This window comes from Cinclus cinclus, chromosome 19 (assembly GCF_963662255.1).
Source record: "Cinclus cinclus chromosome 19, bCinCin1.1, whole genome shotgun sequence".
NCBI classification, from domain to species: domain Eukaryota; kingdom Metazoa; phylum Chordata; class Aves; order Passeriformes; family Cinclidae; genus Cinclus; species Cinclus cinclus.
In genome coordinates, this window is record NC_085064.1 from 5,184,957 (window position 1) to 5,210,441 (window position 25,485).

General features: G+C 57.2%; 1 protein-coding gene across 1 annotated transcript in view; it reads right to left on the reverse strand.

Annotated features, from left to right (window-relative positions):
• The window catches only part of HMCN2 (hemicentin 2), a 32,025-nt gene extending 12,603 nt beyond the window's left edge, over positions 1 to 19,422 (reverse strand). Inside the window, exons 1-42 of the mRNA XM_062505473.1 lie at positions 19,194 to 19,422; positions 18,194 to 18,264; positions 17,120 to 17,278; positions 16,835 to 16,957; positions 16,571 to 16,742; positions 16,116 to 16,222; positions 15,788 to 15,908; positions 15,418 to 15,690; positions 15,137 to 15,281; positions 14,743 to 14,864; positions 14,381 to 14,653; positions 14,133 to 14,274; positions 13,436 to 13,563; positions 13,165 to 13,278; positions 12,895 to 13,044; positions 12,110 to 12,304; positions 11,828 to 11,923; positions 11,357 to 11,481; positions 10,943 to 11,087; positions 10,691 to 10,803; positions 10,283 to 10,439; positions 9,940 to 10,102; positions 8,570 to 8,697; positions 8,337 to 8,445; positions 7,889 to 8,058; positions 7,236 to 7,331; positions 6,949 to 7,125; positions 5,823 to 5,942; positions 5,497 to 5,658; positions 5,005 to 5,286; positions 4,271 to 4,438; positions 4,003 to 4,116; positions 3,741 to 3,827; positions 3,051 to 3,236; positions 2,487 to 2,654; positions 1,990 to 2,103; positions 1,744 to 1,886; positions 1,440 to 1,590; positions 1,017 to 1,235; positions 670 to 783; positions 417 to 604; positions 143 to 239 (exon numbers count right to left, since the gene is read on the reverse strand). Of these exons, the coding sequence (XP_062361457.1) occupies positions 143 to 239; positions 417 to 604; positions 670 to 783; positions 1,017 to 1,235; positions 1,440 to 1,590; positions 1,744 to 1,886; positions 1,990 to 2,103; positions 2,487 to 2,654; positions 3,051 to 3,236; positions 3,741 to 3,827; positions 4,003 to 4,116; positions 4,271 to 4,438; positions 5,005 to 5,286; positions 5,497 to 5,658; positions 5,823 to 5,942; positions 6,949 to 7,125; positions 7,236 to 7,331; positions 7,889 to 8,058; positions 8,337 to 8,445; positions 8,570 to 8,697; positions 9,940 to 10,102; positions 10,283 to 10,439; positions 10,691 to 10,803; positions 10,943 to 11,087; positions 11,357 to 11,481; positions 11,828 to 11,923; positions 12,110 to 12,304; positions 12,895 to 13,044; positions 13,165 to 13,278; positions 13,436 to 13,563; positions 14,133 to 14,274; positions 14,381 to 14,653; positions 14,743 to 14,864; positions 15,137 to 15,281; positions 15,418 to 15,690; positions 15,788 to 15,908; positions 16,116 to 16,222; positions 16,571 to 16,742; positions 16,835 to 16,957; positions 17,120 to 17,278; positions 18,194 to 18,264; positions 19,194 to 19,422 (6,316 nt within the window). The remainder of the gene's footprint in view (positions 1 to 142; positions 240 to 416; positions 605 to 669; positions 784 to 1,016; positions 1,236 to 1,439; positions 1,591 to 1,743; positions 1,887 to 1,989; positions 2,104 to 2,486; positions 2,655 to 3,050; positions 3,237 to 3,740; positions 3,828 to 4,002; positions 4,117 to 4,270; positions 4,439 to 5,004; positions 5,287 to 5,496; positions 5,659 to 5,822; positions 5,943 to 6,948; positions 7,126 to 7,235; positions 7,332 to 7,888; positions 8,059 to 8,336; positions 8,446 to 8,569; positions 8,698 to 9,939; positions 10,103 to 10,282; positions 10,440 to 10,690; positions 10,804 to 10,942; positions 11,088 to 11,356; positions 11,482 to 11,827; positions 11,924 to 12,109; positions 12,305 to 12,894; positions 13,045 to 13,164; positions 13,279 to 13,435; positions 13,564 to 14,132; positions 14,275 to 14,380; positions 14,654 to 14,742; positions 14,865 to 15,136; positions 15,282 to 15,417; positions 15,691 to 15,787; positions 15,909 to 16,115; positions 16,223 to 16,570; positions 16,743 to 16,834; positions 16,958 to 17,119; positions 17,279 to 18,193; positions 18,265 to 19,193) is intronic.
• Positions 19,423 to 25,485: the final 6,063 nt, after the last annotated feature.

Sequence of the window (25,485 nt, forward strand, 5' to 3'; positions counted from 1 at the left end):
CTCAACCCCCTCACACAGGGCCAGTGTGACCAGCACAAGGGGACAGAGGCAGCCATGCAGCTCCAGAGCCACAGGGAACTCCAGTTGGTAGAGGAGGAGGAGGGGAGTAAATCAGTGACCCAGGGAAGGGGAGATGCCTTACCCTGCACAGCGAGGGAAAAGTGCTTCTCGGCTGACCCGGCTGGGTTCTCAGCCATGCACGTGTATCTCCCGGTGTCACCTGCCTCCACCAGTGCCACCTACAGAGGGGGAGCACCACGGACGGCTGCTCTGAGCTGGGGAGATGCTGGGGCTCCCATGGGGACCTTGGTGAGACCAGGGCAGCCTCCTTTGTGAGGAAAGGATGCCCCATCCCCTCCATCCAATGTCTCCTGTGTCTCTCCCCAGAACAGCCACCTGCTCAGGGGAACACCAACCTGCAGGACAGTGCCACCCTCCAGGAGCTGGTGCCGTGGGCCAGCCTCTATGGGGAGATCATTCCAGAGCCAGAACACTGTGGGCTCTGGGTGCCCAGTAGCTTCACACTCAAAGCGGACAGTGTCATTGATTGTGGCTGTCACCTCCTCCACCAGGTCCTCTGTGCCACCACGGATGGCCGGGGCAGCTGGAAGCAGGTGGTTATGGGGCTGCCACGTGCCTCAATCCAGTGTCCCCTGTCCCTGTACTCACTCAGCACCTCCAGCTCGTAGTGCAGGCGGTCCCGTCCTGCAGTGTTGGTCGCCTCACAGGTGTACCTGCCCCTGTCCCCCTCCTGCACCGCCTGCAGCTGCAGCACCCGGCCCCCTGTGACATGGGACAGGGCTGGGGCAGGGCACAGGGAAGGGTCTGTGGGATATCGTCCCCCAGCCCTGCCCTGCACAGAGCCCTGTGCAGCCCCAGTGACTCAGAGGTCCCACAGGTGCTGTGTGTGTTGGCAGCAGGAAGGGGACAGGATCCGACTTTCTCCATGCTATGGATGCTCCCAACAAGGCTGCAGGACCACCCCCAAGCCCACAGTGGGGGTTCACACCCATTACCTTGCAGCATCAGCACCCCCAGGCCAGGGGAGAGGGGCTCCCCATCCTTGTACCAGGTGAGCTGGGGGGGTGGGATGGCACTGGTGTCGCAGTACAGGGCGGTGGGCTGGCCAAGGACAGCCTGTCGATGCTCTGTCACCTCCCCATCCTGGTCTTCTTCCCGATAGAAGATCTCAAGGGCTTCTTTGGGGCTTGTTTGCTGCTGGAAGACGGGGGGCACTGCGGGGACAGGCTGTGGTCAGCAGTGGGGAGCAGGAACGTTGACCCCCAGCTGCATCCACAGCATCTGCCCTCACTGGAGCTGAGACATTGTTTTCCAGAAGGCTAAAACTTTTTTCCTGCTCCCACAAGTGACTCCTGAGAACCCCTGCTCTTGCTGAGAAACCCCCTGCTCTGGGTGCTGGCCCTCTGCCCAGGCCTCACCTTGGACCTGCACAATGAAGTCCCTGTCATCTTCACCCACAGCATTGGTGGCCACGCAGGTGTAGTGCCCCGAGTCAGAGACACCAGCTGGTTGGATCTGGAGCACCTGCCCCTCACTGAGGATCTGGAGGCGTTCAGAGCTTGCCAGAAGCTGAAGGGAAGAAAGAGAAGGGCAGGAGGAGGATTACACACACAGGAGTGGGGCAGAGCCCAGCCAGCCATATAAAGGGTGTCTCCCCACTCCATTCAGCTGGCACAGTCCCCAAACCCAGCAGCTCCTCCCTGGTCACAGCTGGGACCTCACCTGCTTGTCCTTGTACCACCGGATGGTCGGCTCAGGCACAGCCCAGGTCTCACACTCCAGCACCACTGTGCTGTTGACCTTGGTTTTCACCTCTTTCACTGCAAATTCCCCCAAAGGATCCTCTCTGGCAATCCAAGGAGGAACTGGTGGGGAAAAGACAAAGTGAAGCAAAAGGAAGCAGCGCTGGCCCAGTTCCAGTGGTGGGGTCACTGCAAGAATTAGGAGGGACATGGGGAGCTCCCTCACCCAGGACCTTCACAGCATAGTTCTTCACAGCCTCCCCATCTTCGTTGGCCACAATGCAGCTGTAGGTGCCTGTGTCCTCCTCTTGGGCATTCAGGATCTGCAGCCCGTGGCCACCTGGGCAAAGGGGGTTTCCTGAGAGGGTTGCTGCTCACAGCCACAGCTCTCTCTCCCCATGCAGCACCTGAAGGCATCTCAAGGGACCTGCTGAGCACCTGCAAGCCTGGCTGGAGTGGGCTTTATGCTCCTCTAGAGCCTAGTCCCAGGCTTATAAAAACCAGCACTGAGGAGGCTGTAGTTATTATCAGAGGATGCAGCACTTGGAAGAGCACCATCCAGCTGATGGCCTGAGCCCTCAGGTCCTGCAGGATGATGACTTCTCACCATCCCACTGTGCTGGACACCAGCCAGGCCAAGAAAAGGCCCTGCTCCCACTCCCCAAGGCATACACAGCAAGGAGCCACCACAGTCATGCAGAGCAGTGGACAGCAGCACAGTACCAGGAAGCAGGAGGACATTCCTGGATGCTTTGAGAGGAACCTCATCCTTGAGCCAGGTGATGTTGGGAGATGGGTACGGGAGAGCCTCGCAGACCAGGGAGATGGGGTTGTTGATGATCACTGTCACTACTTCTGCAGCAGCATCATCTCGAGCCAAGGTGGGACTGGCTGCAGAGACGTGGCTGTGTGTTAGATCAACACTGTACACACTCAGGCTTCGCAGTGCTTCATCAACCCCACCAGACAGCATGATCCAAGTTCAGGGAGTTGGACTTGACAGAGCACGTGCCAACTTCAGACTCTGCCCTGTCCTGCTGCCCTCCAAAAACACAGAGATCCATAAGACACACCCTCCCTTCCCACAAGCCACCATCACAGATGGATCCTGCACTAAACAGGTGCTTTCTGCTCCTCCAAGAGGCCTCACAAGGACTTTGGGGCAGGTCCACGCCATGCTTTGGTTGCAGGATAAGGGATCCTCCCCACCTGCCTGGGGCAGGCCATTAAAACTCACTAAGTCTGCTCACACCTGAGACCCTGCCTCCATCCAAAGGCGTCTCATACCCAAAACATCCAGCATGTAGTGCTTGGTCTGATTTGCCACAGAGCTGGAGGCCACACAGGAGTAGCGACCAGCATGAGCCAGGGAGGCTTGAGGGATGTGGAACAAGGAGCCATCAGGGGAGATGGAAAAGGTCCCAGGGAGAGGGTGGTTGTCTTTCAGCCAGGTTATCTTAGGTTGTGGGTTGCCTGTGAGGGATGGAAAGCAGATTTTGGCCTTTGTGTGAAGTTGTTCCATGTGTGAGCGCAGCCTGGCTGGGGCCACTGTCAGAGCTTTTCTGGAAAGTAGGGACATCATCCCAAATCAGAATTATCATGATCTGGATCAGGATTTTAGAAGCCGCTGGATGAGCCAGCAAGAAGAAAGAACTGTTCTGAGTGGGAGGTGATTAATTATTCCCATCACTAAAGGAGTAATGTGATTAGAGGAATTTTAGCTCCATTTGGGAAAGATTGGAGCTTATGTTGTGGAACAGGCTCGCCATGTGGGCGTCCCCTCCCCAGCGCTTCCCGGACAGCACAACTGCAAATCCAGGAACCATCCCAAAAGAGCTCTGCAGCCGATTTCAGCTGTTTCCATGTCTCTGACTGGAGCCATCCCCCTGCTCCACACCCCAAAGTGAGACTCAGGTCTGTCCCTGAGCCCCATCTCCCTCTTGCTCATGCCACCTCCTTTCCCCACTTGATGCTCACCTGAAGCCAGGCAGGACCAGGTGACAGGGTGACCCTCAGGTACTTTGAAGGTGTGTTCTTCACCCGTGTTCTCAATGTGGGGAGGAACTAGGAACACAAGCCCCCAGGGACTTCAGCAGCTGGCCAGCTTGGCCTCTGAGCTCACATCCTAAGGACTCCAGCACACCCAGCATGTCCAGTCTGAACTCATGTCTGTTCCTGCAAGGGTGGAGCTCTGAAAACCCACCAGGAATCCTGCAGCAGACAGAAGACCCTTCCTTACCTAGGACCTCCACATAGAAATGTCTCCTGGCCTCCCCAGCTACGTTACTGGCCAGGCAGGAATAGTGACCACCATCCTGGGCTCGTGCACGGGTGAGCCTCAGCAGCCAGCCCCCTGGAAGCAGAGCAGAGAGGTCTCAAGGCCCTGATCCAGGTACCAGCACATCCTTCCTGTGGGGCTGTAGCTCCACCATGAGATTGAACTCATCAGTGTTGGGGCAAAACCTGCTCCCAAAGTGCTCATCTCTCACAGCACCCAGACCTCTGACCTGAAAGCAAGTGTGTGTGCTCGCTGGGTGTGACAGGAGAGCCATCCCAGAACCAGGTGATGGTGGGCTGGGGAATGCCAGTGGCCTCACAGGTCAGTGTCAGGGATCCTTGCAGGGAAACGCTGACATTGGTTGTCAGGCCTGATCCTCGAATGAACTCAGGAGGAACTGGGGATGCAGAAAAAGATAGACATCCATTTGCAAAGCAAATGGACATCAAAGGAGCGAAGCAAAGAGGGGAGAACTGGGTGAAATTGTTTTTTCCCCACCTTGCTTTGAACAGCTTTAGGACATGAACCCAGAAGGAACTTTAGCATCACCAAGAGATGATGTCTTTAAAGGTGTTATGGGACAGGTGAGCCACAGCAAGTATGTACCACTTACCTGCACACCTGAGACTTACAGCTGTCACACTGGGATGGCCACAGAGCCTGAGCTACCTCAGACCTTTTAAAACTCAAGTGATCTTGACCCATGAGGTTTCCCCAAGTCCTTGGGTAGTAGAGGACTTACTTTATGTGAGATGATCTGCTGTGATGGCTCTGGAAAGAAACTCCTGTCTGATGGACACAGTTCTACAGCTATTCCTGAAGCATAACCCTGCTGACCTGAGACTTGCTACGTGCTGGATTGTCCAACATCTACTCCACATCAAGTTACTCCACAACAACACCCTCCTCATCCTGCTTGCATCCACACCACCCCCAGTCAGCAGCCCAATCCCACATCCTTACCATGCACCACAACATCAAACTCCCTCTGCTCCTGCCCCTCTCCGTTGGTGACCAGGCAAGTGTAGTGTCCTGCATGGGCCACCTCTGCCCTGGGGATGTGCAGCCGCCTCCCTTGCTCTGTAAGCAGGAGCCCATCCCCAGCAGCCACGGGCTGCCCGTCCTTCACCCACGTCACCCACGGTGCTGGTGTCCCCATGGCCTCGCACTCCAGAACTGTCTCGCCACCCTCGATGACAGAAACCTTCCTCAGGGCATTGTTGCTGCCCTGGACCCTTGGCAGTGCTGTGGGCAGAGGGACACAGGGTGGAGGGGATGTGCAGCTATTCCCTCAGCTGTGCACATGTGGAGGGGCAAAGCTGACCCAGGTAGCAGCATCCCTTCCAAAATACCCAAGGCACCAGGCAATGGCTTTTAGGTCCAGCTGGACCTTGCATGGAGAGAAGTCACAGCACCTCCACCCACTCCCACAGGTCTCTGGTGCCCCATGCTCACCGTGCACCTCCAGGTGATGCTCCTTGCTGCTGCTGCCAGCAGCATTCCTGCACTCGCAGATGTATGTCCCGTGGTCCAGAAGCTGGACCTTCTCCATGTACATCATGTTCCCTCCTGGGGACACCAGCTTTGGGCTCCCTGCCTGGGTGGAGAGGGGCTCACCTGCCCGGGGAAGGAGACAAGCAGTTTCCCCTCAGGCTCCCAGCAGGACAAATTCCCACCCAGAAGTTGGATATTGCTCAATAAAAAACACTCCTTGCTCCAAGGAGACCAACATCTGGGTCAACCCATGTGGGGAGACACAAAGCTGAGGAACAGGGCCCTACCGTCCTTCCACCAGCTCAGGGAGGGCAGGGGGATCCCATGGCACTCGCAAGCCAGCTGGACAGATTGTCCCTCTAGCACGGACATGGCCACGGGCTCTGGCGAGGAGAAGGATGGAGGCACTGCAGGGGTGAGAGGAGCAGCTCATTGATGGCACTGGACAAGAGGAGAAGGGCAGCTCCTCCCTGGAGCTCCATCCTGCTGGGTGCCACAAAAACCCAGTGACAGTCCCCTGCCCTGGCTTCATGTGGAAACAGCAGTCTTGTCTCTCTAGCCGAGCGAGGGATGCTTTTAATTGCACGTGGCCAACAGCAGAGGATGACCAAGCATCCTACAAGCAGGCCAAGGTCAGCTTGGCCAGACACAGCCTTATTAGGCAGCCCTGCTCACTGAGAAGGTTACCCAACTCTTTCCATTATCAGATGATATTCTCAGCTGCTCATAAATACAGCTGGCTAGAAAATGGTAACTCCTTCCCATGAGGGATATCAGCTTGGAGAAGAAAAGCTCCAACACCCAGAAACCCTTGAAAAACAAAAACAGCAGAACCCAAACAATCCACCCGAGCCAGGACGGCAGACGTGCAAACATTTCCCTGGGAAGAGACTGCAGGAACAAGCCCAGAGCAGGAGAACTGGATCTTCTCCACTCCCTGGCCACCTGCCTGCAAGGACTTCCACCAACTGGCCTAGAGCATCCCTGAGAAAGCCAGAGCCTGGCTCAGGCCCCGGTGCTGTGGACATGCTGAGTAGTCTGGGAAGCTGCGGGGATGCTTGGATCAAGTGAGAAAAAGCATCCAGTGTCTGTCTTGGCAGCAGCCCAGGAGTTACCACTGAGTCCAGGGGGACAGAAATGTCACCAGGACACGGGGTGCAAAAGGGACTTGGTGGGTAGGTGACCCCAGAATGAGGACCTGGCAATAACCATCCATGGGGCCATGGGGCCATTTGGGTTGTACACAGGGGATGGCATTACTGGAACTGCAAATGGAGCAGAGGACAGGGGTCTGCTAGAGCCATCTTCCAGGGATGTATCCTGAGGGCTGGGGCAACCCAACTGATCCCACACCCACACGAGGTATTCCAGGGGAGAAGCCCCCATCTGACAGGAAATCACAGCTGCACTCACCAGTGACCAGCAGGCTGTACCAGAGCTCAGCCACACCGGCCACGTTGGAGGCCACACAACGGTAGCTGCCGGCATCAGAGAGTCGGGCACGTGGGATCTCCAGGAGCTTCCCATCCCTGGACAGGGTCAGTCCTGCTCTAGCCCAGAGCTGCTCATGTCCCTTGTACCAGGTGATGTCTGGATGGAGGCAGAGAGCTGAGCTGAGAGGAGCGATGCTTCTTGCCCCCCTCATCCAGGGAAAACCCCAGGGATTCACCAACAAGGGCTGAGGGACAGGATTGACTCACCGGGAGCAGGCAGCCCCGAGGCCAGGCATTCCAGGGATGCCATGCTGTTCTCAGGGATGGCCAGATCCACCGTGCTGGGTTCGATGTTTGGAGGCACTGCAACCCAGCACCCACTGTCACGGGCTCTGTGTGACCCGGGCTGTCTGCAGCCACCACGGAGCACAGCCCTGGGCACAGCCAGGCTCACCGATGGCTCTCGGCACACGCCGAGCCCTGGCAGAGCGGCAGCCAGGGGATGCAGCTCGGTCCCTGCTCTGGGAGGGGACCACATCACCCCATGGTGCCAGCACTGCTCCCCAAGGCACCCCACAGGTTTGGTTCCTGCCCCAATGAGATATTCATCCTTCCCAGACAGCAGTCGCTGTTCCCTGCCTGGTTTCTCACCTGGCACCTTCAGAGTCACATCCTGCTGGTGGAGGGGAAATGGGGCTGGGGGAAGGCCCTCCAACAGGAAACACCAGTCAAGGATTTACTGTGGTGCCAGTGGCCAGCAGCTCTCAGCTTCATTGACCAAGAACAAGATCCCAAGGGATCAAGCCAGTGACCCTCCACCTACCAAAAATCTGGGCCAAGAACTCCCACCCCTTTGGGCAGCCACGTTCTCCCCGACACATGGGATGGGCAGCCGGTCTCACCCCAGATGCTGCTCTCACCATGCACTGAAACCTGCACCTCTGCCTGGGCCAGCCCTGCCCAGTTTCTGGCCTGGCAGATGTAGAGCCCTTGGTGACCAAGCCCCACTCGGGTGACCAGCAGAGTGCCAGTGTCCTTGGACACCACCACACCCTCCTGCCCAGTCAGCGGGTGCCCATCCTTCAGCCACCTGCAAGGAAGGGGACAGGCAGTGAGTCCTTGGTCTGTCCTGCCACCACCCACACCTTGTCTCTGCACACCAACAGGGTGAACAGTGGGGTGCTGGCAGCAAGGACTGTCCCCTTGTCACCCGGAATGGGGCTAGCAGTGCCAGCAGAAGACTGTTGAGCAGAGGACACCAGGGACAAGAAGGAATGGATGCCTCCCCTCTAAGGGACACCCCAAGCCAGAGCCCCCTACCAGCCACCCTGGGAGCACGTGGAGCACCCAGCACTCTGCAGCACTCACTGGATCTGGGATGGGGAGATGCCCATGGTGTGACAGTGAATCCTCAGGGAGGTGTTGACAACAGCTGCCAGGTGGCTTTCCCCATCACCAATCCACAGCTGGGGGGGAGCTGGGGAGAGAGGGCACCTCAGGCTGGGACCACCCTCAGATCCTGGCACAGGAAGGCGAGAGCAGCCAAGGGTTTGGAGGGTGCAGGACCCCAGTGGCACACGGAGCCCAGGGAAGGTTTGAACCTTGGACGTGCAGGCTGTAGCTGAGTGAGGTGTTCCCTGCAGCGTTGGTGGCTGTGCAGGTGTAGAGGCCGGTGTCCATCACCTGGGGCTCAGCCAGGTGGAGGGATCCTGAAGGGAGGACGCTGTACCTTGAGGGAGAAGGAACAGAAACGCTGGATGGGATAAACAGCCATGTCATCCATCACCCAAACCTGGGCAGGAGCTAAGGGCTGAGAGCTCACCACCACCTTGGGACAGACAAGAGAAGGTCACCATGGCCACCCCCCCCAGTCAAAGAGGGTGGCACAGCTGCCTAAGGGGGCAAATCCCCTTTGCTCAGCCCCTACACGAGCTCCGGATGAGGCAGCACATGAGCCCAGGGGGAAGAGGGAGGACAAGGGTCCCCCCAGAGCACAGTCCCTGCAGCTGGAGCTGGCCATGCTCTCATTCCCACTTTCATCTGTGCTCCACAGACATAACATCATCTCAGCCCACGGCTGCAGAGTCCTCCTCGTGTGCTCCCATAAATCACCCAGCACGGAGAAGCCAGCTGAGATGTGAGGAGCAGCACAGGTCAGCCAGGAACAGCCATGGCAAATCAGACACAAACAACAAGGCAATACATCCCCCAAGAAGAGCAAAACCAAGACATCTTCCTGCTTCCCCAGGCCATAGCAATCCTCAGGTATGTGGAAAGAAGAGTTTAACCCCAAGACCGGGGCCTGTGACTTTCGGGGGTCCCTTCCAACATGGTGCTAACATATGGCAAAAGCACTGGAAGATCAAGACACCAGATAACCTGGAGAACAGTTGGATATGTATTTACCCTCGCCCATCAAATCACATTGAATGACTGTCTCATGGCTGTCATCAGTTTCAACACCATCCACAAATTGATCCAGAAGCCACTCACTGGAACAAAACTGGCATAAAACTCCACATCCCAGTGCAGACAAACCCACTGCTGGGCTAAGAAACTGTGTTTGTGCCAAACCTCGTCCCGAGAAACATCAAGCCCTGGTCCAACACATCCCGCAGGGATCCACCATCCCTTGTGACAGCACAAGGCAGGAATGTGCTTGAAGGCAGGCAGACAGCAGGGTAAGGAGCTGCACTGGACCTGCCTTTCCTTCTGTGTCCAGGGTAGGCACATGAATGATTGGAAGCAGCTGCTTGTTCCCAGCAGATGTTTGGAAGATGGAAAAAAAGCCTGGTGCTCTCCAAAGAGAGCAGAGCTAACACAGCACTGCTCAGCTGCCCCAGCTCCTGCATTGAGCATTGGACACAGGATGCCAGGGGTGTCCCTCACATCTCCCTGTCAAGCAGCTGAGTGCCTCTGAAGAGGCAAAATCCCAGGAGATTGTGAGCCCAGCACCCACAACTGTCCTTACCTCGTTGTGGCGAGAGGCAGGGGCTGGGGCTCCCGGCTCCACACCACCAGGGGAGGGGGATATCCTTGGACCTCGCAGGGCAGGGTGGTCTCCTGCCCCAGCACAGCCAGGACGGTGACAGGGTCCGATGTCTGTGATCCGTTCACACTGATCATGGGCTTTGCTGGATGGAGAGGGAGCACAGCTGGTGCAGGTGCACTGCAGGTGCCCCACAGCCCTCACCACTTCTCTTCCCATCCTGCAAACCCGTCTGGCACCTGGATTGGTGCTCCAAGGAAGCCAGGAGTGTTCCCAGGTAATTCTCTCCCTGCCAGTCCCCTTTAGAGCTGTCCTGAGCACTCACTGCTGATGGAGAGCTGCATCTCCCTGCTGGAGAATCCTGCTGCATTGGTGGCCGTGCAGAAGTAGGTGCCAGCATCCTCAGGGGATGATGAAGGGATCAGGAGGGTCCCATCAGGGTCAAATTGGTATTGTGGGCTCAGTGAAATGGGCTCCGTGCCCTACAGAGGAAGGGAAGGGAGGAAAGCAGAGATTCTCCCACAGGGTGAACTTCCCAAAGGCAAGAAAAGAGCCCTGGACATATCACAGCAAGCCATGCCCTGGGCTCAGCTTCCCAGGACACTTGGTGCCATCCCCCCAGGCAGCCAGAGCCACACTGGAGAGCTACACCCCCTAAAAAACACATTACCCTGAACCCGAGGATGGGCCCAGCCTGGCAGGGGCACAGCAGCCACCTGTCCCTGTCACCTACCTTTGCCCAGGTGACAATAGGGGGGGGCACACCAGTGGCATTGCACCTCAGGGTGACAGCTGCTCCCTCGGTGGCAGTGACAAGAACAGGGCCAGGCTCAATGCTGGGAGGAACTGGGAAGGAAGAGAAACCTCTCAGACTGCATGGCCAGGGCCACGTCCAGCACAGAGAGCAGAGCACAGAGAGCAGAGCACAGAGAGCACCTGCCCTGTGTCACTGCCAGGTGGGGACACCCAGCTCCCTGTCACTCACCATGGATGACCAGGGACACATCCTGCCTGTGCGAGCCGATGGCATTGGTCACCTCACAGGTGAATGTCCCTGCATCCCCCTGGGATGCCTGGTCCACGTGCAGGCTCCCATCAGCCCGGATGGAGTAGCGGTCACCTGGGGCTACCTGGGTGTCAGCAGAGAGCAGAAACCAGGACAGTTGGCAGGGTCAGACACTAGCATATCCCTGCTTCTTTGGGGCACATCAAGAAATGATCCTTGAGCAGCATCCTGATGCGGAGATAAATCCATATTGCCTTCCCAACACAAATGCTCCATTGGATTCTTTCACCAGTAGCTTTCACACCAAAAGTTGGGGAACCCATCCTGTAGTGAAGCCCCACCACAGGGTAGGTGTCCACCCACCCACCATCCCAGCAGGCATGGGAGTCTCACCATCTGCCCATCCTTCAGCCAGTGGCGGGCTGGGAACGGGCTCCCAACCAGGATCACACAGGGCAGGGACACGGGCTGGCCTGGGAGCACACGGACCACGGGGGATGCAAGAGCTATTTCTGGGGCTGCTTGAAAGAGGGGAAAGGCAACTAGTATTAATCAGTGATAAACTGGCCAGGAAAGATCAGGAGAACGGGTCTAGATCACCTTTCTTGCAAGGGCTCTGGATCCTGGCTCAGCATAAGCCAGCTCCGATTCCTCTCCCCCAGGAATCTGGGGATATTTGCTGCATTTGGGTCCATGTCAGCATATGAAGCCAAAGAAGGCTTGGAAGAGCATTGCCCAAACCCTGACCTGGGGTTGCTGAGCATTCACGGTGGCCAGCTCAGGACCAGAGACAGCTTCTCTGCTCTGCCACTCACTCACTGCCAGCACAGCTGGGATCGATTCACCAAAGCACGGAAAACAAACCCTGTCCTGTGACCGTGAGCTTGACCTCTGCCTGGATTTTCCCAAACTCATTCTGGGCTTCACAGATGTAGATGGTTTGGTCATCCAGCGAGGCACCTGGAGCACAGTGGGGAGAAGCCTCAGCCTGGTGAGGCTGGAGAGCCCCAAGCAAGCTCCAGGGTGGGGACCACCATCTCCAGTGGGGACAGACCCCTCAGAGCTGGAGGCTTGCAGGCTGTTACTGCACAGCTATGCTTGCACAAGTTAAAAATACAAATAAATGAGTGCACACTCAGCTCTTACTGTCAATGAGGAGCTGGGCAGTCTCCAGCTGGCTGGAAGCAGCCCGTGGTCCCTGCCAGCCCACCACGGGCTTCCCGTCCTGCCGGGACCAGGTGACCTGTGGCAGGGGAGATCCCTCCGCATGGCACAGCAGGCTCACACTGTCCCCAACCTTGACCTCCGTATCACCCAGGGGCTCAGGAAAGTGAGGGGCAGCTGGAGGAGAGAGCAGCAGACAAAGGGCTCAGGCAGGTCCAGTTTCCCCACAGCTGAGCCTGGAGAAGGGATGAGGCTGCAAAACCAATGAGCCAGGTGCTCTGATGAGTTACAAGACTGACTTAAAGCATTTGGTGCTTTTCCAAAGCTGTCAGAGCTGTTGCAGTTTCCGTCTCTTCCAGTCAGTCTCATCAACCCCTGGCTCAGCAAAATAACTTGACTTTCCCCATCTTTAACTGCTTTAAACCCTGCTGCCCTCAACACAGAGTCTTTCCTCTTGCTCTTTCATCTCTTCTGCCTCCAGCAGAAGTTTTTCAGACACACAAAAGTCAGTTCCCATCTCTGTGAACGCACTTTGCATCCCCAGTTGCATCCCAAGCCCTCATGTCCCTGTCCAATAACAACTGCCTTGTCTTTTCCCACTTGTTGAACCTCCTGCAGCTTCCCAAAGCTCGGAAGTCCTACCAATCTTCTGCCTGTTTGTACCAAGCACCAACACCTCCCTGCTGGGGAGCCCGGGAGACTTGGAAAGCAGCAAAGGGGAGCTGAGGCAGGAAGGAGAGCAGCGGGTAGGATGCAGCAGAACTTACAGCCCACGTGCAGCACAGTGCTGTCGAAGGCAGTGCCAGCCTGGCCGAGGGCCTGGCAGCCGTAGCGTCCCGCGTCCTCCTCCCGCGCCGCCTGCAGCCGCAGCACCGCGCGCTGCGTGCCCGCCGGGAACGTCGCCACCACCTGCTCCCCTGCCCCGAGACCCCCACGTCAGCACCCCCCGTGCCTCTGTGGGTCCCTCCTGATGCCACACCACGTGTGATGTCCCTGCAGGGCAGCGGAGTGGCCCCGGTGCGTGCTCCCGGTCTCACCTTTGTACCACACGATGTGCGGTGGGGGTGCCCCCGAAACCCAGCACTCCAGGGTCACATCCTCTCCCACCAGCACCTTCAGGCTGGGTGTCACTGCCAGGATGGCAGGAGGCTCTGTGCCATGGGGAGAGATGTCTTTGGTCATTCTCTGCTTCTCTGGGTGCGGTGCCATCCAGCCCGAGGGGACCCCAGAGCCCTGGGAGCTGTCCCCAGCACCCTTTACCACACACAGCCCCATTCCCATTGCTGCCAGCGAGCAGGGAGCAGGTACCAGTGAATTCCAGGATGATCCCTTGCTCATCCCAGCCCAGTGTGCTGCTGGCATAGCAGCTGTAATTCCCTGCATCCTCTGGGACAGCAGACCTGATGTGCAGTGTACCCTCAGCATCCCTGAAAACCCTGCAGCAAATGGGAGAGAAAGGGAGAAATGAGCCCTGCAAAAACAGGGATGATGGAAAAGGTGTTGATAAAAACGAGCAGGTTTCAGGCCATGCTGGGCGTGTGGTGGATGTGGGTCAGCACTTGGAGCCAGCTGCTGCAGGGAAGGACTTTCCTTTGAACCAGGGAAAAGCACTGAGAATTGGGCTTTTTCATCTCAAAAGTCCAAAAGCCTTCCCCAAAGTCAACTCTGGCACTCACAGCCTGAGACGAGCAGGAGTTGAAAGGCAAAAAGCAGAAGAAATTAAGGGGAAGTACAAGGAGTATTTTGAGACTTGAGCTCACACCAGGTGTGCAAAGTGGGGACAGTGACCTGAATAAGGCAGGATGGCTTAAAAATAAATATAGGAAATTAAGGCCAGCAGCATAGCAAGCATCTCAGGAGCATGGGCTGGGATACTGCAATGCCTCCCTCTTTCCAGAGCTCTAGCAGCCCCAAGCCTCCCTCCTTCAACCCATACATCCCTGCAAGGGGAGCACCATCCCTGTGGGACAGGAGGGATGGAGGCTCCTGTGTCCCCAGGGGTTACCTCTCGTCCTGCTGCAGTGCCCAGCCCCAGCGCCTCCAGGTGCTGTGGGGCTGGGGATGGCCCCCGGCCGTGCAGTTCAGCCGCAGCTCCTGGCCCCTGCTGAAACGCTGAGGACTGGGGTCCACCTTCACCCACGGCTCCTCTGCACAGGGTTGGAGCAGGGCTCAGCCCTTGGGTGCCATTCGCCACTCTCCCACATGACAGAAAATATCCCCCAGGCCAGGGTGCTACCCAGGGGCAAAGCCTACCCTGGATGAAGAGCCACAGGGAGGCCGTGGCAGTGCCACGGGCGCTCTGTACCACACACTCGTACAGGCCCCCGTCCCCTGGCTGCACGGGGCTGATCTCCAGAGAATGGTTCTGCAGCAGCCGGGTCCGGCCGTCCCATGGCTCTGCTGCCTTCCCATCCCAGCTCCAGGTCAGGTTGTAGGGCACATCCCCCAGAACCACGCAGGACATAACCACGTCTTGGCCCGGTGAAGCTGTGATGTTGCCCGGGGTGATGAGACGTGGTGGGGGCTCTACAAACGTGGGATGCCTGGGTGAAAGGAGCCCGTGCCCAGCCACAGACATGGAAAGGGCTCTAAGGCTGGGCACAAGCAGCCCCCACCTGAGACAGAGACATAGGCATGAGCCCGGGTCACTCCGACCTTGCTCGTGGCCGTGCACTCGTAAAAGCCTTCATCACTCTCGGACACTGCAGGGATCAACCAGCTGATATTCCCTGAAATCCTACAGAAAGGGAGAGATGAAAATATGGATCACTCCCATCTTGGGACTGCCATGCCACCTTCCTAGTCCTACTCCCTGGGACTTTTTTTCAGCTGAGTCAGGCAAAGAGGTACATCCCCAGTTACTGGAAATCTGTCCCTTGGAATTTTCCTCTTGGGATGCTCAGAACCTGAAGGCACCCACCCAGCACACGGCACCCCCCCCCAGCTGGCACAGCTCAGGGACCCACATGGGTCCCTCCTGGGGCTCACTGGGCCATACCAGAGGCTCACCTGAAGAGCTGCCCTTCCCTGAGTTTCACCCTGCCACGGCTGAGCTGCAGGTGGAAAGGAATCTCACTCCATGCAGAGCAGGAGATGAGCTGTGGCTCACGATTGTAAGCCCGGATATTGCTGGAGATGTTCACTTTAGGTGGACCTGGAAGGGTTTGGGGATGTGCAGATGTACAGCACCCTTGGAAGCTCACTGGGAAGCAGGATGACGAAGGAGAAAGCAAAGCAGGGGCCGTGCTGGAGCCTCTGGTTTCTGCTCAGCACCGGCAGGTTCCACTCACCGGGGACCACGCTGGTGTAGGTGACCCCTGAGAGGCGGTGCAGGGGGTGTCCCTGGGCATCTTCACCCTTCACCTTCAGCAGAAAGTCACCCGGGGGGACCCAGAGGGGCGAAGCCACCCAGAGCTGGGCGGTGGTGCCGGAGGAGGAGTTGAAGAGGGGCTGCACGGGCAGTGAGAGGAGGAGATGGCCCGAGGTGTTGAAGAGCTCGATCTCCTGCAGGTGCCCAGGTGGCCTCAGACCGGAGCAGTTCACCAGCACAGAGATGGGCAGACCTGAAAAACGCGGAGGGGAAAAAAAAACACCAACCGCATTCCCAGCTGCAAAACGCCCAGATGCAGCATCCATCCCCCCGGGCAGCACCACCCTCACCCTGCACCGGCCGCTCTCCGGGCTGGCTGCTGTCAAATTCCGGCTGGGTGGAGAAGCTGGCTTGAAAATTAACGCTGCTGATGCCCGTGATCCTCAGCGAGTGGCGGCCACTGCTGCGGGTCTGGAAGCAGATTGAGAGCCAAGTGCTCAGGGCAGGGGAAGGGAGAGGGGATGGGAAGGGAGAGGTTGCTGCCGGCCCCTTTCAGCCTGCTCACACATCCTCTGCCTGGCCGGAGAGGGATGGGGAAAGTCCACGTCTGGAAAAGCCTGACAAGCTAAATATCCATCAGGGAAAAGCAGAGGATGTGCAGGTGTGCCAGCAGCCTACCGTGACCAGCCACGTCCCTGGCTCGTAGGGCTCCAGGGCCACCACCATGGCTGAGTTGGGGATGCTGAGCAGTTCCTTCAGACCTCGGCCTTTCTCCAGGACCTTTCCTGTAACAGTAAGTGAATGTCTTGGATGGGCAATCCAGGTCTACCCCCTGGTTCCTAGAGCAGCCAGGAGTCACTTTCCTCAGGGCTCAGGGCAGTGCAAAGCCCATCACAGCTCACATCCGGGGCAGCAGGGAAAACCCTCAAAGCCAGAGGCAAAGTCAGCCTGGGAGGGTAGCAGGGAGATGTGTTGGTCTTTACTGAGGGCTTTGTAGCTCATCACCTTTTCATTTGAGTTTTAGGGCAGGTTTGGTGAACACCTTCCTGCTTATCCTCACCTGAGGTCTTTCTGGGAGGCAAAGCATCACTTCCCCCCCCCCACCTTGTTGTCCCTCTCCCCTGGGCTCTTACCTGCCGGATCCTGGACCATGATCCCTGGGGCAGGGCCACTCAGGGAGATGGTGACCTCCTTCAGGCTGGGATCAAAGGGCACCTGCCATGTGTTCTCCCCACCATCCTCATGGTCTGTGGACAATAGGTGGACCTTGGAAGCCTGGATGGCCTCTTCCACCCACTTCAGCACCTGGAGGCAGGATTAAAGGATTAAACCTGCATCTCCCATCACTGACAGGCACAGCCTCACTTCAGCACAAGGGGCCAGGTCTTCCCACTCACCTCTGTCACCTGCTGCTTGTCCAGGTGGAAGATCTGCCCAGAGCTGGTGGCAGCGATGCGCTCGTACACGCGGTACCCAGGGTGGCTCCTGTCCCCGCAGTCCCCCGTCAGCACAAACACCACCTGCCACAGCAATGGCCCCGTGACATCCACCCACCCACGGGAGGGGGCACAGCTGGCATCCACCAGCACCCCAGCACATCGAATCAGCCCTGGGGGAGGTGCAAAATTCCCCCCAGTCCAGGGGTTTTATCATTGATGTGGTGCTGCACCAGGGCTGCTCACCTGGCTCTGCTTGTGCTGCAGCAGTCGCAGCAGCTCTTCCTGCTGCTCGTAGTCCTTGGCCCGAGCATCCGAGAAGACGTAAATGAAGGAGCCGGGATGTGAGATCTCCACAGCTACCCTGATGGCTCCCACGCTCATCTCCGGGCAGTCTCCCCCGCCCTGAGGGACACAGCCAGGGATGTGGCACAAACACCGAGCCACACAGTGCTCAGCTCCCGGCATCATCCCAGCCACAGGATGCTCACGGGGAGGAACTCCCCTCTTTTTCTGGGGCCGGCGGGATGGGACTGCAGGGACACTCAGGATCTCACAGACCCAGCCCTGTCTCAGTGACGAAAATTAAACACCCATTTGGGGGATCCATGCTCACAGAAGCCACTGGTTTCCCAAAGATACATTTATTGGGCACATTTGTGCCTGCCCCTGTGGCTGCAGAGCCAGCCACCCCAGGGAAACCTCCTGGCACAGAGAGGACCTGCTCCCATTTTCCCAGGGCTTGGCACCCCAAAGGGCTGGGAAACCATTTGCAGCCTCAGCGTTAAACCTCCTGCCAAAACAGCTGCATCTGAAGGGAAACGCCAGAGGGATTTAGCAATTCACAGGAGGCAGAGCAAGAATGGGGATGGATAAAGCAGGATTTAGCTCCCAGGGAACATTTTGGCTGGCAGAAAACAGATGAAATAATTAAAAAAAAAAAAAAAATTAAAAGGCCAGAAATTAAAAACTCAGTTATCAAGCAGTGGTTCTAAAAGAGGAGATTTTTGGTTCCATGGAGAGTCTGTGCAAACTCTCCTGGGAACAGCACTTCTATTAGGGATGAGAGCTGTGGACTGGAAATTCTCTGCCCTGTTGCAGGACTCCAGGGCACAGCATCAGCATTACCCATCCTCTCCACTCCCACCCCTGTGTGCAGCCCCCAGCCAGTCTGGCTCAGCCTGAACCCCATCACGCTTGTGGGGGATGCAGGGATTGCTCCTGGAACCCACCACCCTGCAGTGCCAGGCTTCCCCCAAGTGCCACAGGCCAAGCACCAAGCCAGGCCTGGCAGAGCAGCGTGGGGCTGAGGATGCCTACCTGGACATGAAGCTCCTGCAGGCGCTGCTGGAAGAGCTGGGGGTCCGTGGTGAGGGTGACAGGTCCCACCTCTGCAAGCACAGGGACACCAATCACCACCTCAGCCCCTGACCCCAGCAGCAGCTCCTTCCAATGCCACCCACACTGCTGGTTCTCCTGGCACCTGCCCTGGCTCAAGCACCTGTGATACCTGGGGTCCAGTGTTCACCTTGGCTTGGCACCAGCAGAGAAGTGGGTTTAGGCAGACCAGCCCCTGTGCCCATACTGTGACCACTTCAGCAAACTACTCCTATGCCCAGGAATTTCTCCCAACACACTGGGTGGTCCCAGCCAGGCTGAGCTGCAAACCCAGTGCCCTTTTCTACTGGGGGAGGCTCCCGGCAAAGCAACACAGGAATCAATTCTTTGCCTCTGCCTACTTCTCTGTCTGGCTCCAATGGTTTTCATTCACACAGTGCTTCTGCTGAAAATAAAGCTTGGGTCTCACTCTCCTTGTAGGAGGCCAGGGCTCTTTTGGGGAACAGCTGCCCTTTTATGGGTGTGCACAGAAAGAAGACAAAGTTGGGACAGAGAGAAGTTATTCTGGTATCACAACAAGTTACCAAAGCCTCAAAACAAGTGGTGTTTTTACTGAGGTGACCTGGAAGCACATTGTAGACTTGGACAGATATACCCACCACGATTACTACTGGGAGTTTAGAGCAGGATGGATGAGGAAGAGCCACCCATAATAAAGTGTCAGCACCCCTGGAATTAATACAGTGGAAACAGCGCAGCCTGTGCCCACAGGGTGGCTTGGGGACAGAGCCCCAGACCAAGTCCCAGCTATTGAGGTGCCATCCCCACCACAGCAGTCACCAGGGCATTAAAAACAGGGAGAAGGGACAGTGTAAGCACTTGTGAAGTGCATGCTTCACACCCAGACCCAGCCAGAGCCACAGTCCAGCTCCCCACAGCCCCATCCCTGGCAGGACACACCCTCACCCTGTCCCTGACCTACCTGGGTCGTGGAAGGGCACCAGAGCATAGTTGCTGATGGGCTTCGTGCTCCTGCTGAGCGTCCGCTCCAGGATGCGCGAGGCCCCGTCCATCACCTGCACCAGGTCGTCGTACATGGAGCCGGTGACATCGAAGACAAAGGCAAGAGTGGCCCACCCTGGGGGGCTCTCGGCCAGACTGAGGGCCAGCAGCATCCAGAGACCCACAAACACCCCTCCGTGGGGCGGCATGGTGGGGGAGACGCTCAGGTGTGAGGAACAACCCTTGTGTCCCTGTCCTTGCCCTTCCCGCTGGGCACCGTCCCCACACCAGGGAGGGACGCGATGTGCAAGGGGACGGACGGAGAAGGGACCCAGAGCAGGGAACGCCCAGCCCTCCGCAGCTGCGGACCTGCTCCTCCAGCGTTCAACTTCTGGGAGGGAGGAGGGAGGCAGGGAGGAAAAACCGGACTTTTGGAGCCAGCGACGCGGCTGGGAGGTGGGTGGGAGTTGGAGAAAATCGGGATGGACATACTGGGATTGGGAAGCTGATCCTGCAACCCACGGGATTGTCAGAAACACTGCCCAGGACCCCTCCCCAGCCCCGACCCCCCTGCTCAGACAAACCCTGCTCTGCTGGGGGGAGCAGGGGGTTAGGGGAGGACGTGGGGGTCACAGCTGAGCACCTGTGAGGAAACCCTGCCAAACCCCAGCGGGGACAGAAACAGCTGCGAAAGGGACCCCAAGGAAGCAAACTCCCCCTCTGCTGGGCAAAGAAGCCCGGGAATGGGGGTCTGCAATGGGGGGGCTTGGAGCTCAAGGGGCTCGGGTGGGCTCACCCACGCAGCCACCCCACGAACAGGGAGCCAACAGCCACGGAGAGCACAGACAAAGCCAGAGCCAGGACACGGGCTGGGAGCGGCAGTGCTTGGCCAGGACAGGCAGCCCTTGGCCGGGAGCGCTGGCTGGAGGTGCAGAGAGATTCCTGGCTGCCCTCGGAGCCAGTGCTGAGTGCTGAGCTCATGGCTGCTCCACAGGGATGCTCTGCTCTTGCTCAACTCCCCCGCAGCGGGACCCAGGGAGCAGTCACGGCCAAAAGCCGGCTCCAGGTGAAGCTGTGCACCTCCTGCACCCCCAGCACCAGCCCTGCTCCTCCCAGACACATGAACTGAGGGACCTTGGAGATCACCCATCTCATGGCCCACACACGGTGGGACCATCCTGTGCATTCCTTCATCCCTGCAAGTGTGGGGTCAGCCCAGCCCAACCTCAGAATAGGCAAGGCTATGCCCTTACAGCAGGGCAATGACACTCCTGCCCCTGGGGTTGTGCCAGTGGCCTGTCCCCCTCCTGTCCCACAGCCAGGGCTTGCATCCCCCAGCCTTTGCACTCCCAGCCCCACAGAGTTAAGAAGAGTCTCCCAACCCTCAGTGGCACAAAACTTACCTTAGAGCATCCCAAATCACCATCCTGCATGCACCCTGGCAGGGAGCACCAGCACTGCCTGCACAAAAAACCCCAACACAGCTTCTCCTCATCACCAAACTAATGCCAGCCAGCCCATCCCATACTCACCAGTGCTCCCAGTCCCAGGAGCACCTATGCCAGCTGGGCTTTAACCCCTTCCCTGCTGGGGGGGTTAAGGCACAGCCTCTGGGTAACCACTGTGGTTTGGACCCTGTCCTTGCCCACTCCACGGCACAGGGGAGAAATCCCTGGGAACTCCCACCATGTGTTGGCACAAAGTACCTCTGGACAAAACCCCCTGCACAAACACAGCCTCCTTGTTCGGACCATTAGGGCATCTCCTCTGGCCTCCTGAAAATAATTAGTCAGCCTCGTTAGGAGAGCAAACACAACAGACGTGGGCTGGGCTGGCAGGGAGGCCTCGCAGCGCTCGTTTCCAGAAGAGTTGGCAGCACAGAATGGCCAAGGCGACCCCGCTGCACGTGAAAAGCTCAATCCAGGCTGTGAGCCCTGCCAGGGGCTGGGGGGCTGCCAAGGGGCACCCCTTGTCTGGGCACAATTATGGAATATTCGTATCAAGATTCCTCTGCGGCCACTGCGTGCCAAAAGTGACCCAATGTCTCCCAGCCTGCTGCATCGATGAGGGGGCTCAGAGGGGACAGGGACACTGCCCATGGGCACATGGTTGAGTCTTCTTTGTGTCAGGATGGGACCCAGCAGAGGGAAAGCTATGTCTGGGTAAAAGGAGGTGGGAAAAAGAGTGTTAGGAGGTGAAGTGTGTCTGGGATGTCTGGAGCTGAGAGCTGACAGCTCATCACAGGTGTGGGCACGGTGCCTGCCTGCCTGCCCACAGAGCCCACAGCATCCCCATTTACTCCTGTGCTTGGGGCATGGGACAGTGACACCACCGAGCCCAGCTGGGTGCCAGGGCAGCTTTGGGGACCCCCAAGAACCCCCACTCCACAGCACATCACAGACCACTGCCACTTCATTACTGTCATTAAGCTTTTATTTCCACTGTCACAAAGTTCCTGGGTTTTGTTTTGTTCTGTTATTAAACTGTTTCATTTGCTTGGTTTGCTCTTGAATTCATCTCAAGACAAGGCAGCGGGGCATGCAAGCCGAGACACCGGCACGGACGCACACACAGGCTTTATCTTCACAAACAAGGCTCTTTGCTGGAGCTGCTGCTTCTCAGCCCGGGGCTTGGCCACCCCCTGGGCACGGGTCACACCTGTGGCACAGGGCACCCAGCCCGGGGCTGGTGGCCATGGGAGCAGAGAGAGAAGGGAAGGATGACTTTGCTGCAGCACTGCTGGAATAGGCAGAGCTGACATATGTAACTGAGACCCCAAAACTGCTGCATCCCAAACTGTGCACTGAGACTGGGGCCATCAGCTCCCTCCTTTGCCCTCAGTCCTCACTTCTGTCCCAGCCAGACCCTCCCCTCCAATGCCCTCGGGAAGGACAGGTGACAGATGTTCTCACTAAATGCCCCAAATCTCCTCTTTGGATGGGGGACAGTGAGCTGGCTGGTCACTCACCCATCCTAAATGACCCCCTGACCTTAAATACATGGGAAAGGGGCAGTTCTGCCAGTGCTTTCAGCTGCCCCCATGCCATGCCTGGCCCTGCTTCAAAGCCAGCCCTGCTCCAAGTGGGGCTCAAACCCAGATTCCAAGACAATTCCACCTCTGGGCAGCTGTATCCCTGCCTACTGAGGAGCAGTGACCTGGGCTGGGATTGCCACAACCTCAGCCTCCCCATCCAACAGCAATGTGGTGTCCTGATGGCACGGGAAGAACCAACAGGCATCTGCTTCTGTGACGGAGGGGGAGAGGCAGCTGGCACCTGGCACAAGCAGGGTCTGGGGTCCCCCATAAGCAAAAAACCCCCTCCACCAGCCTAATGGAGAGAGCTCCTGGGACCAGCCTGGTCTCATTACAAATTACATTAATTAATAACCTGCTCCAGAGGAAAAACCTTCACTTCCCTCTCTCTCGGGTCCTGGTTTGTGCTGTGAGGAGAGGGCAGGGGGGAATCTGCCCCCAGAGCCCTCTCCCACATTCTTGCTCCCGGAGGAAACAGCTCAGCCCAGCCCAGCCCCAGAACTCAAGGAAAGATGGATACAAAGCAGCAACAGTCAGCACATAGACAGAAAAGTGAAAAGAAAGGAAAGTACAGACATGGTATTTAATGTGGCAACACCGACAGGGACAAATGAGAGGGGGGCACATGCCACAGTCACTGGGGCTGGACCCTCACCTCTGCCTGGCTGTGCTTTGGGCCCCCTTCCCATGGCCAGGGCTCTGTTTTGGACAGGTACCAGGAACCCGAGTACAAACAGAGACAAACCAGGGCTTGCTGGTCATTTCATCAAGAGCAGGTGTAAAACAGAGGCTGGAATTGATGTAAATTCCACCCCAGCTTTTCACACACCATTCCTGGTGTTCTGCACCTGCCTGATGCTCAGTGGGTCCTGCCAAGCCCTGTGCCCACTGCCCTGAGCTGTATCCAGCACCCTGTGCTGGGCAGGGCACCAAACTGCTCTCCAGAGGGGGATGGCTCACCCCAGCCACTGCACTGATGGGGAAACTGAGGCACGAGGAGGTTAAGGCCAACATTTCCAAGCATGAGATGCTCCAAGCCTTATTTTCAGTGATAGCAAGATGCTGCAGATCCTGGTGCTGTTCAGGAGGAATCAGGGACCTTTGGTGCTCCCCCAAAGGGAGACCAGAAGCATCCAAGCCAGGGTCCCAAATCTGCAGCCAGCGGGGAAACACTGGGGCCAAAACTTTTTGTTCAGGGACACTCAGTGTGCAAAGAGCCCTGGCAGGGCTGACTCCCTGGGGAGACTCTGTGAGCACGGATGGAGCTCAGCCCATGACAGGTCTTCCAAAAATTACAAGTTTTCCAGGGGAAAAGTGTCAGAGCAAATGAGGTTTGCCTTTGCCTGGGAACTATGTCAAACGTGGCAGGGCCCATCATTCATCAGCAGAAGTGATTACAGCAGTGTCACATTCATTGGGAACATCGATTGGCACCAGGAGGGGACCAGTCTGGCAGATGAGCATTCAGCAAGTTGCAGGCACTGCAAAAACCTACCCCAGAGAGTTTCATTTTGGCCACAGAGCAATAAGGAAAAGGAGGTTTCCATGGGAGTGAGTGAAGGACAACCTACAGAAGCACCCCCACAATGAAACATGGGCATCCTCAGGGGCAGGAACTGCAGAAGAGGCAGAAATATTGCACACGGATGTGAGGTCAGTCTCCTTGGGGTTGGGGAAAGATGGTTTTTTATGGGCATCAAGAAGTACCACAAGCACAAAATCCCAAAACTGGGGTGTGGGGCTGCACGGTGAAGAACCAGCATCCCTTGGCTGGGACATCTGTCACTGCCATGCCAGAAGGATTCAGGGAACACTGGGGCACCACCTTGTCTCCTGCATCGTGAGACACCTGTCAGACTGCCCTCCACATCCAGATGTCACCTCCCACTGCCATGGGGACAGTCCTCTGCCTGGGCTTAGCCACAGGAGCTGGGAGACAGCTGGGTGGAAAGACGCTGCTACCACCAGCCGGAGCAGAGATAGAAGGGTGAGGCCCCAGGGTGGTTTTAGGGGTCCCAAAGGCTTCTTGCACTCTGCTCCTGAGGGAATGCACATCTCTCCTCTCCCGGAGCAGGGGCCAAGGCAGCTGAGGCATCACCCATGCACTGCTCATTCTCCAGCAGAGATGCCAACTGTGTCCACAGTGTGGGTGCTGGTGGGGCTGAGCTGGGAGCACATCCCAGAGGGGTGCTGGGTGTTGATAGAGTTTGGAGAGGCCATGCAGGCCCCACTCATGACAGGGGGTCTGCAGCTCAGTGTCCCCAGGTGTGTATTCCCAGCCCCTTGCCTCCTCCAAGGTGGGCACAAGCAGCTCCACCCTGGGTTCACAGGAAAACCTCCCATCTCCTGGGGGAGTGATGGGAAAAGGAGACACCCTGAGCTGTGCATAGCCCAACCTGGCAAGGTGATCCCTGTCACCTTGTCCCATCGTAGATGTGGAGATGGAGCAGGACAGAGCAACGCTCCCCTTCAAGGACGATTCACAGCCACCACCAAACACCTTCCCACTGTTTGCAAAGCAGAACAGAGCAAAGGAATCTGCCTGAAAGCAAAGCCCAACTCTGGGCTCCATTAATACTTTTTCATGCAGTGAGAAAATTAATAAAAAGAAGGAAATGGGGACATTCTGGTGCCCGGCAGATTCCTTGACTGAGGGATGAAGCTTGGTCTGCTCAGAGTCAGGGCTGAGTGAGCCCCCATGGAGCTCCCAAAGGGAAAGGTGAACAGAGAAATGCATGGAACATGGGAACAGGAAGAGGAAAAGAAGCTACAGCATCCCCTCCAAACAGCAGCCAGCCCACGGAGCTTGGAATACAGGGGGTGGGAGGAGAGGGGGGAAGGCAGATTTTTGGCTTCATTGTTATTGCAGGCTCCCGGGTCCCCGCAATAGTGTACGAGCATGTAAACCTTACAAATCCTCACCTGGGTGGGTGGACACACACACACGAGAGACAAAACACAGCAGCAACATTTACAACAAATAAATAAGGATATCGATCGTCAAGATAGGCATATTAAAAAAAAAAAAGCCTCACTTTTTTCCACTGAAGGAAAACAAAAAAAAAAAAAAAAAAAAACAACAACAAACCAAAAAGCACAATACTGTTTCACCAAAAGAAAAAAATAAAATAATAATAATAATATAATATATATCCCTAGTGAGCCGAGCCGGGCTGCCAGCGGCATCGTGGATGATGCCAGGACTCTGTTCCCAAGCGCCGTCGGTGCCTCGGCTCCA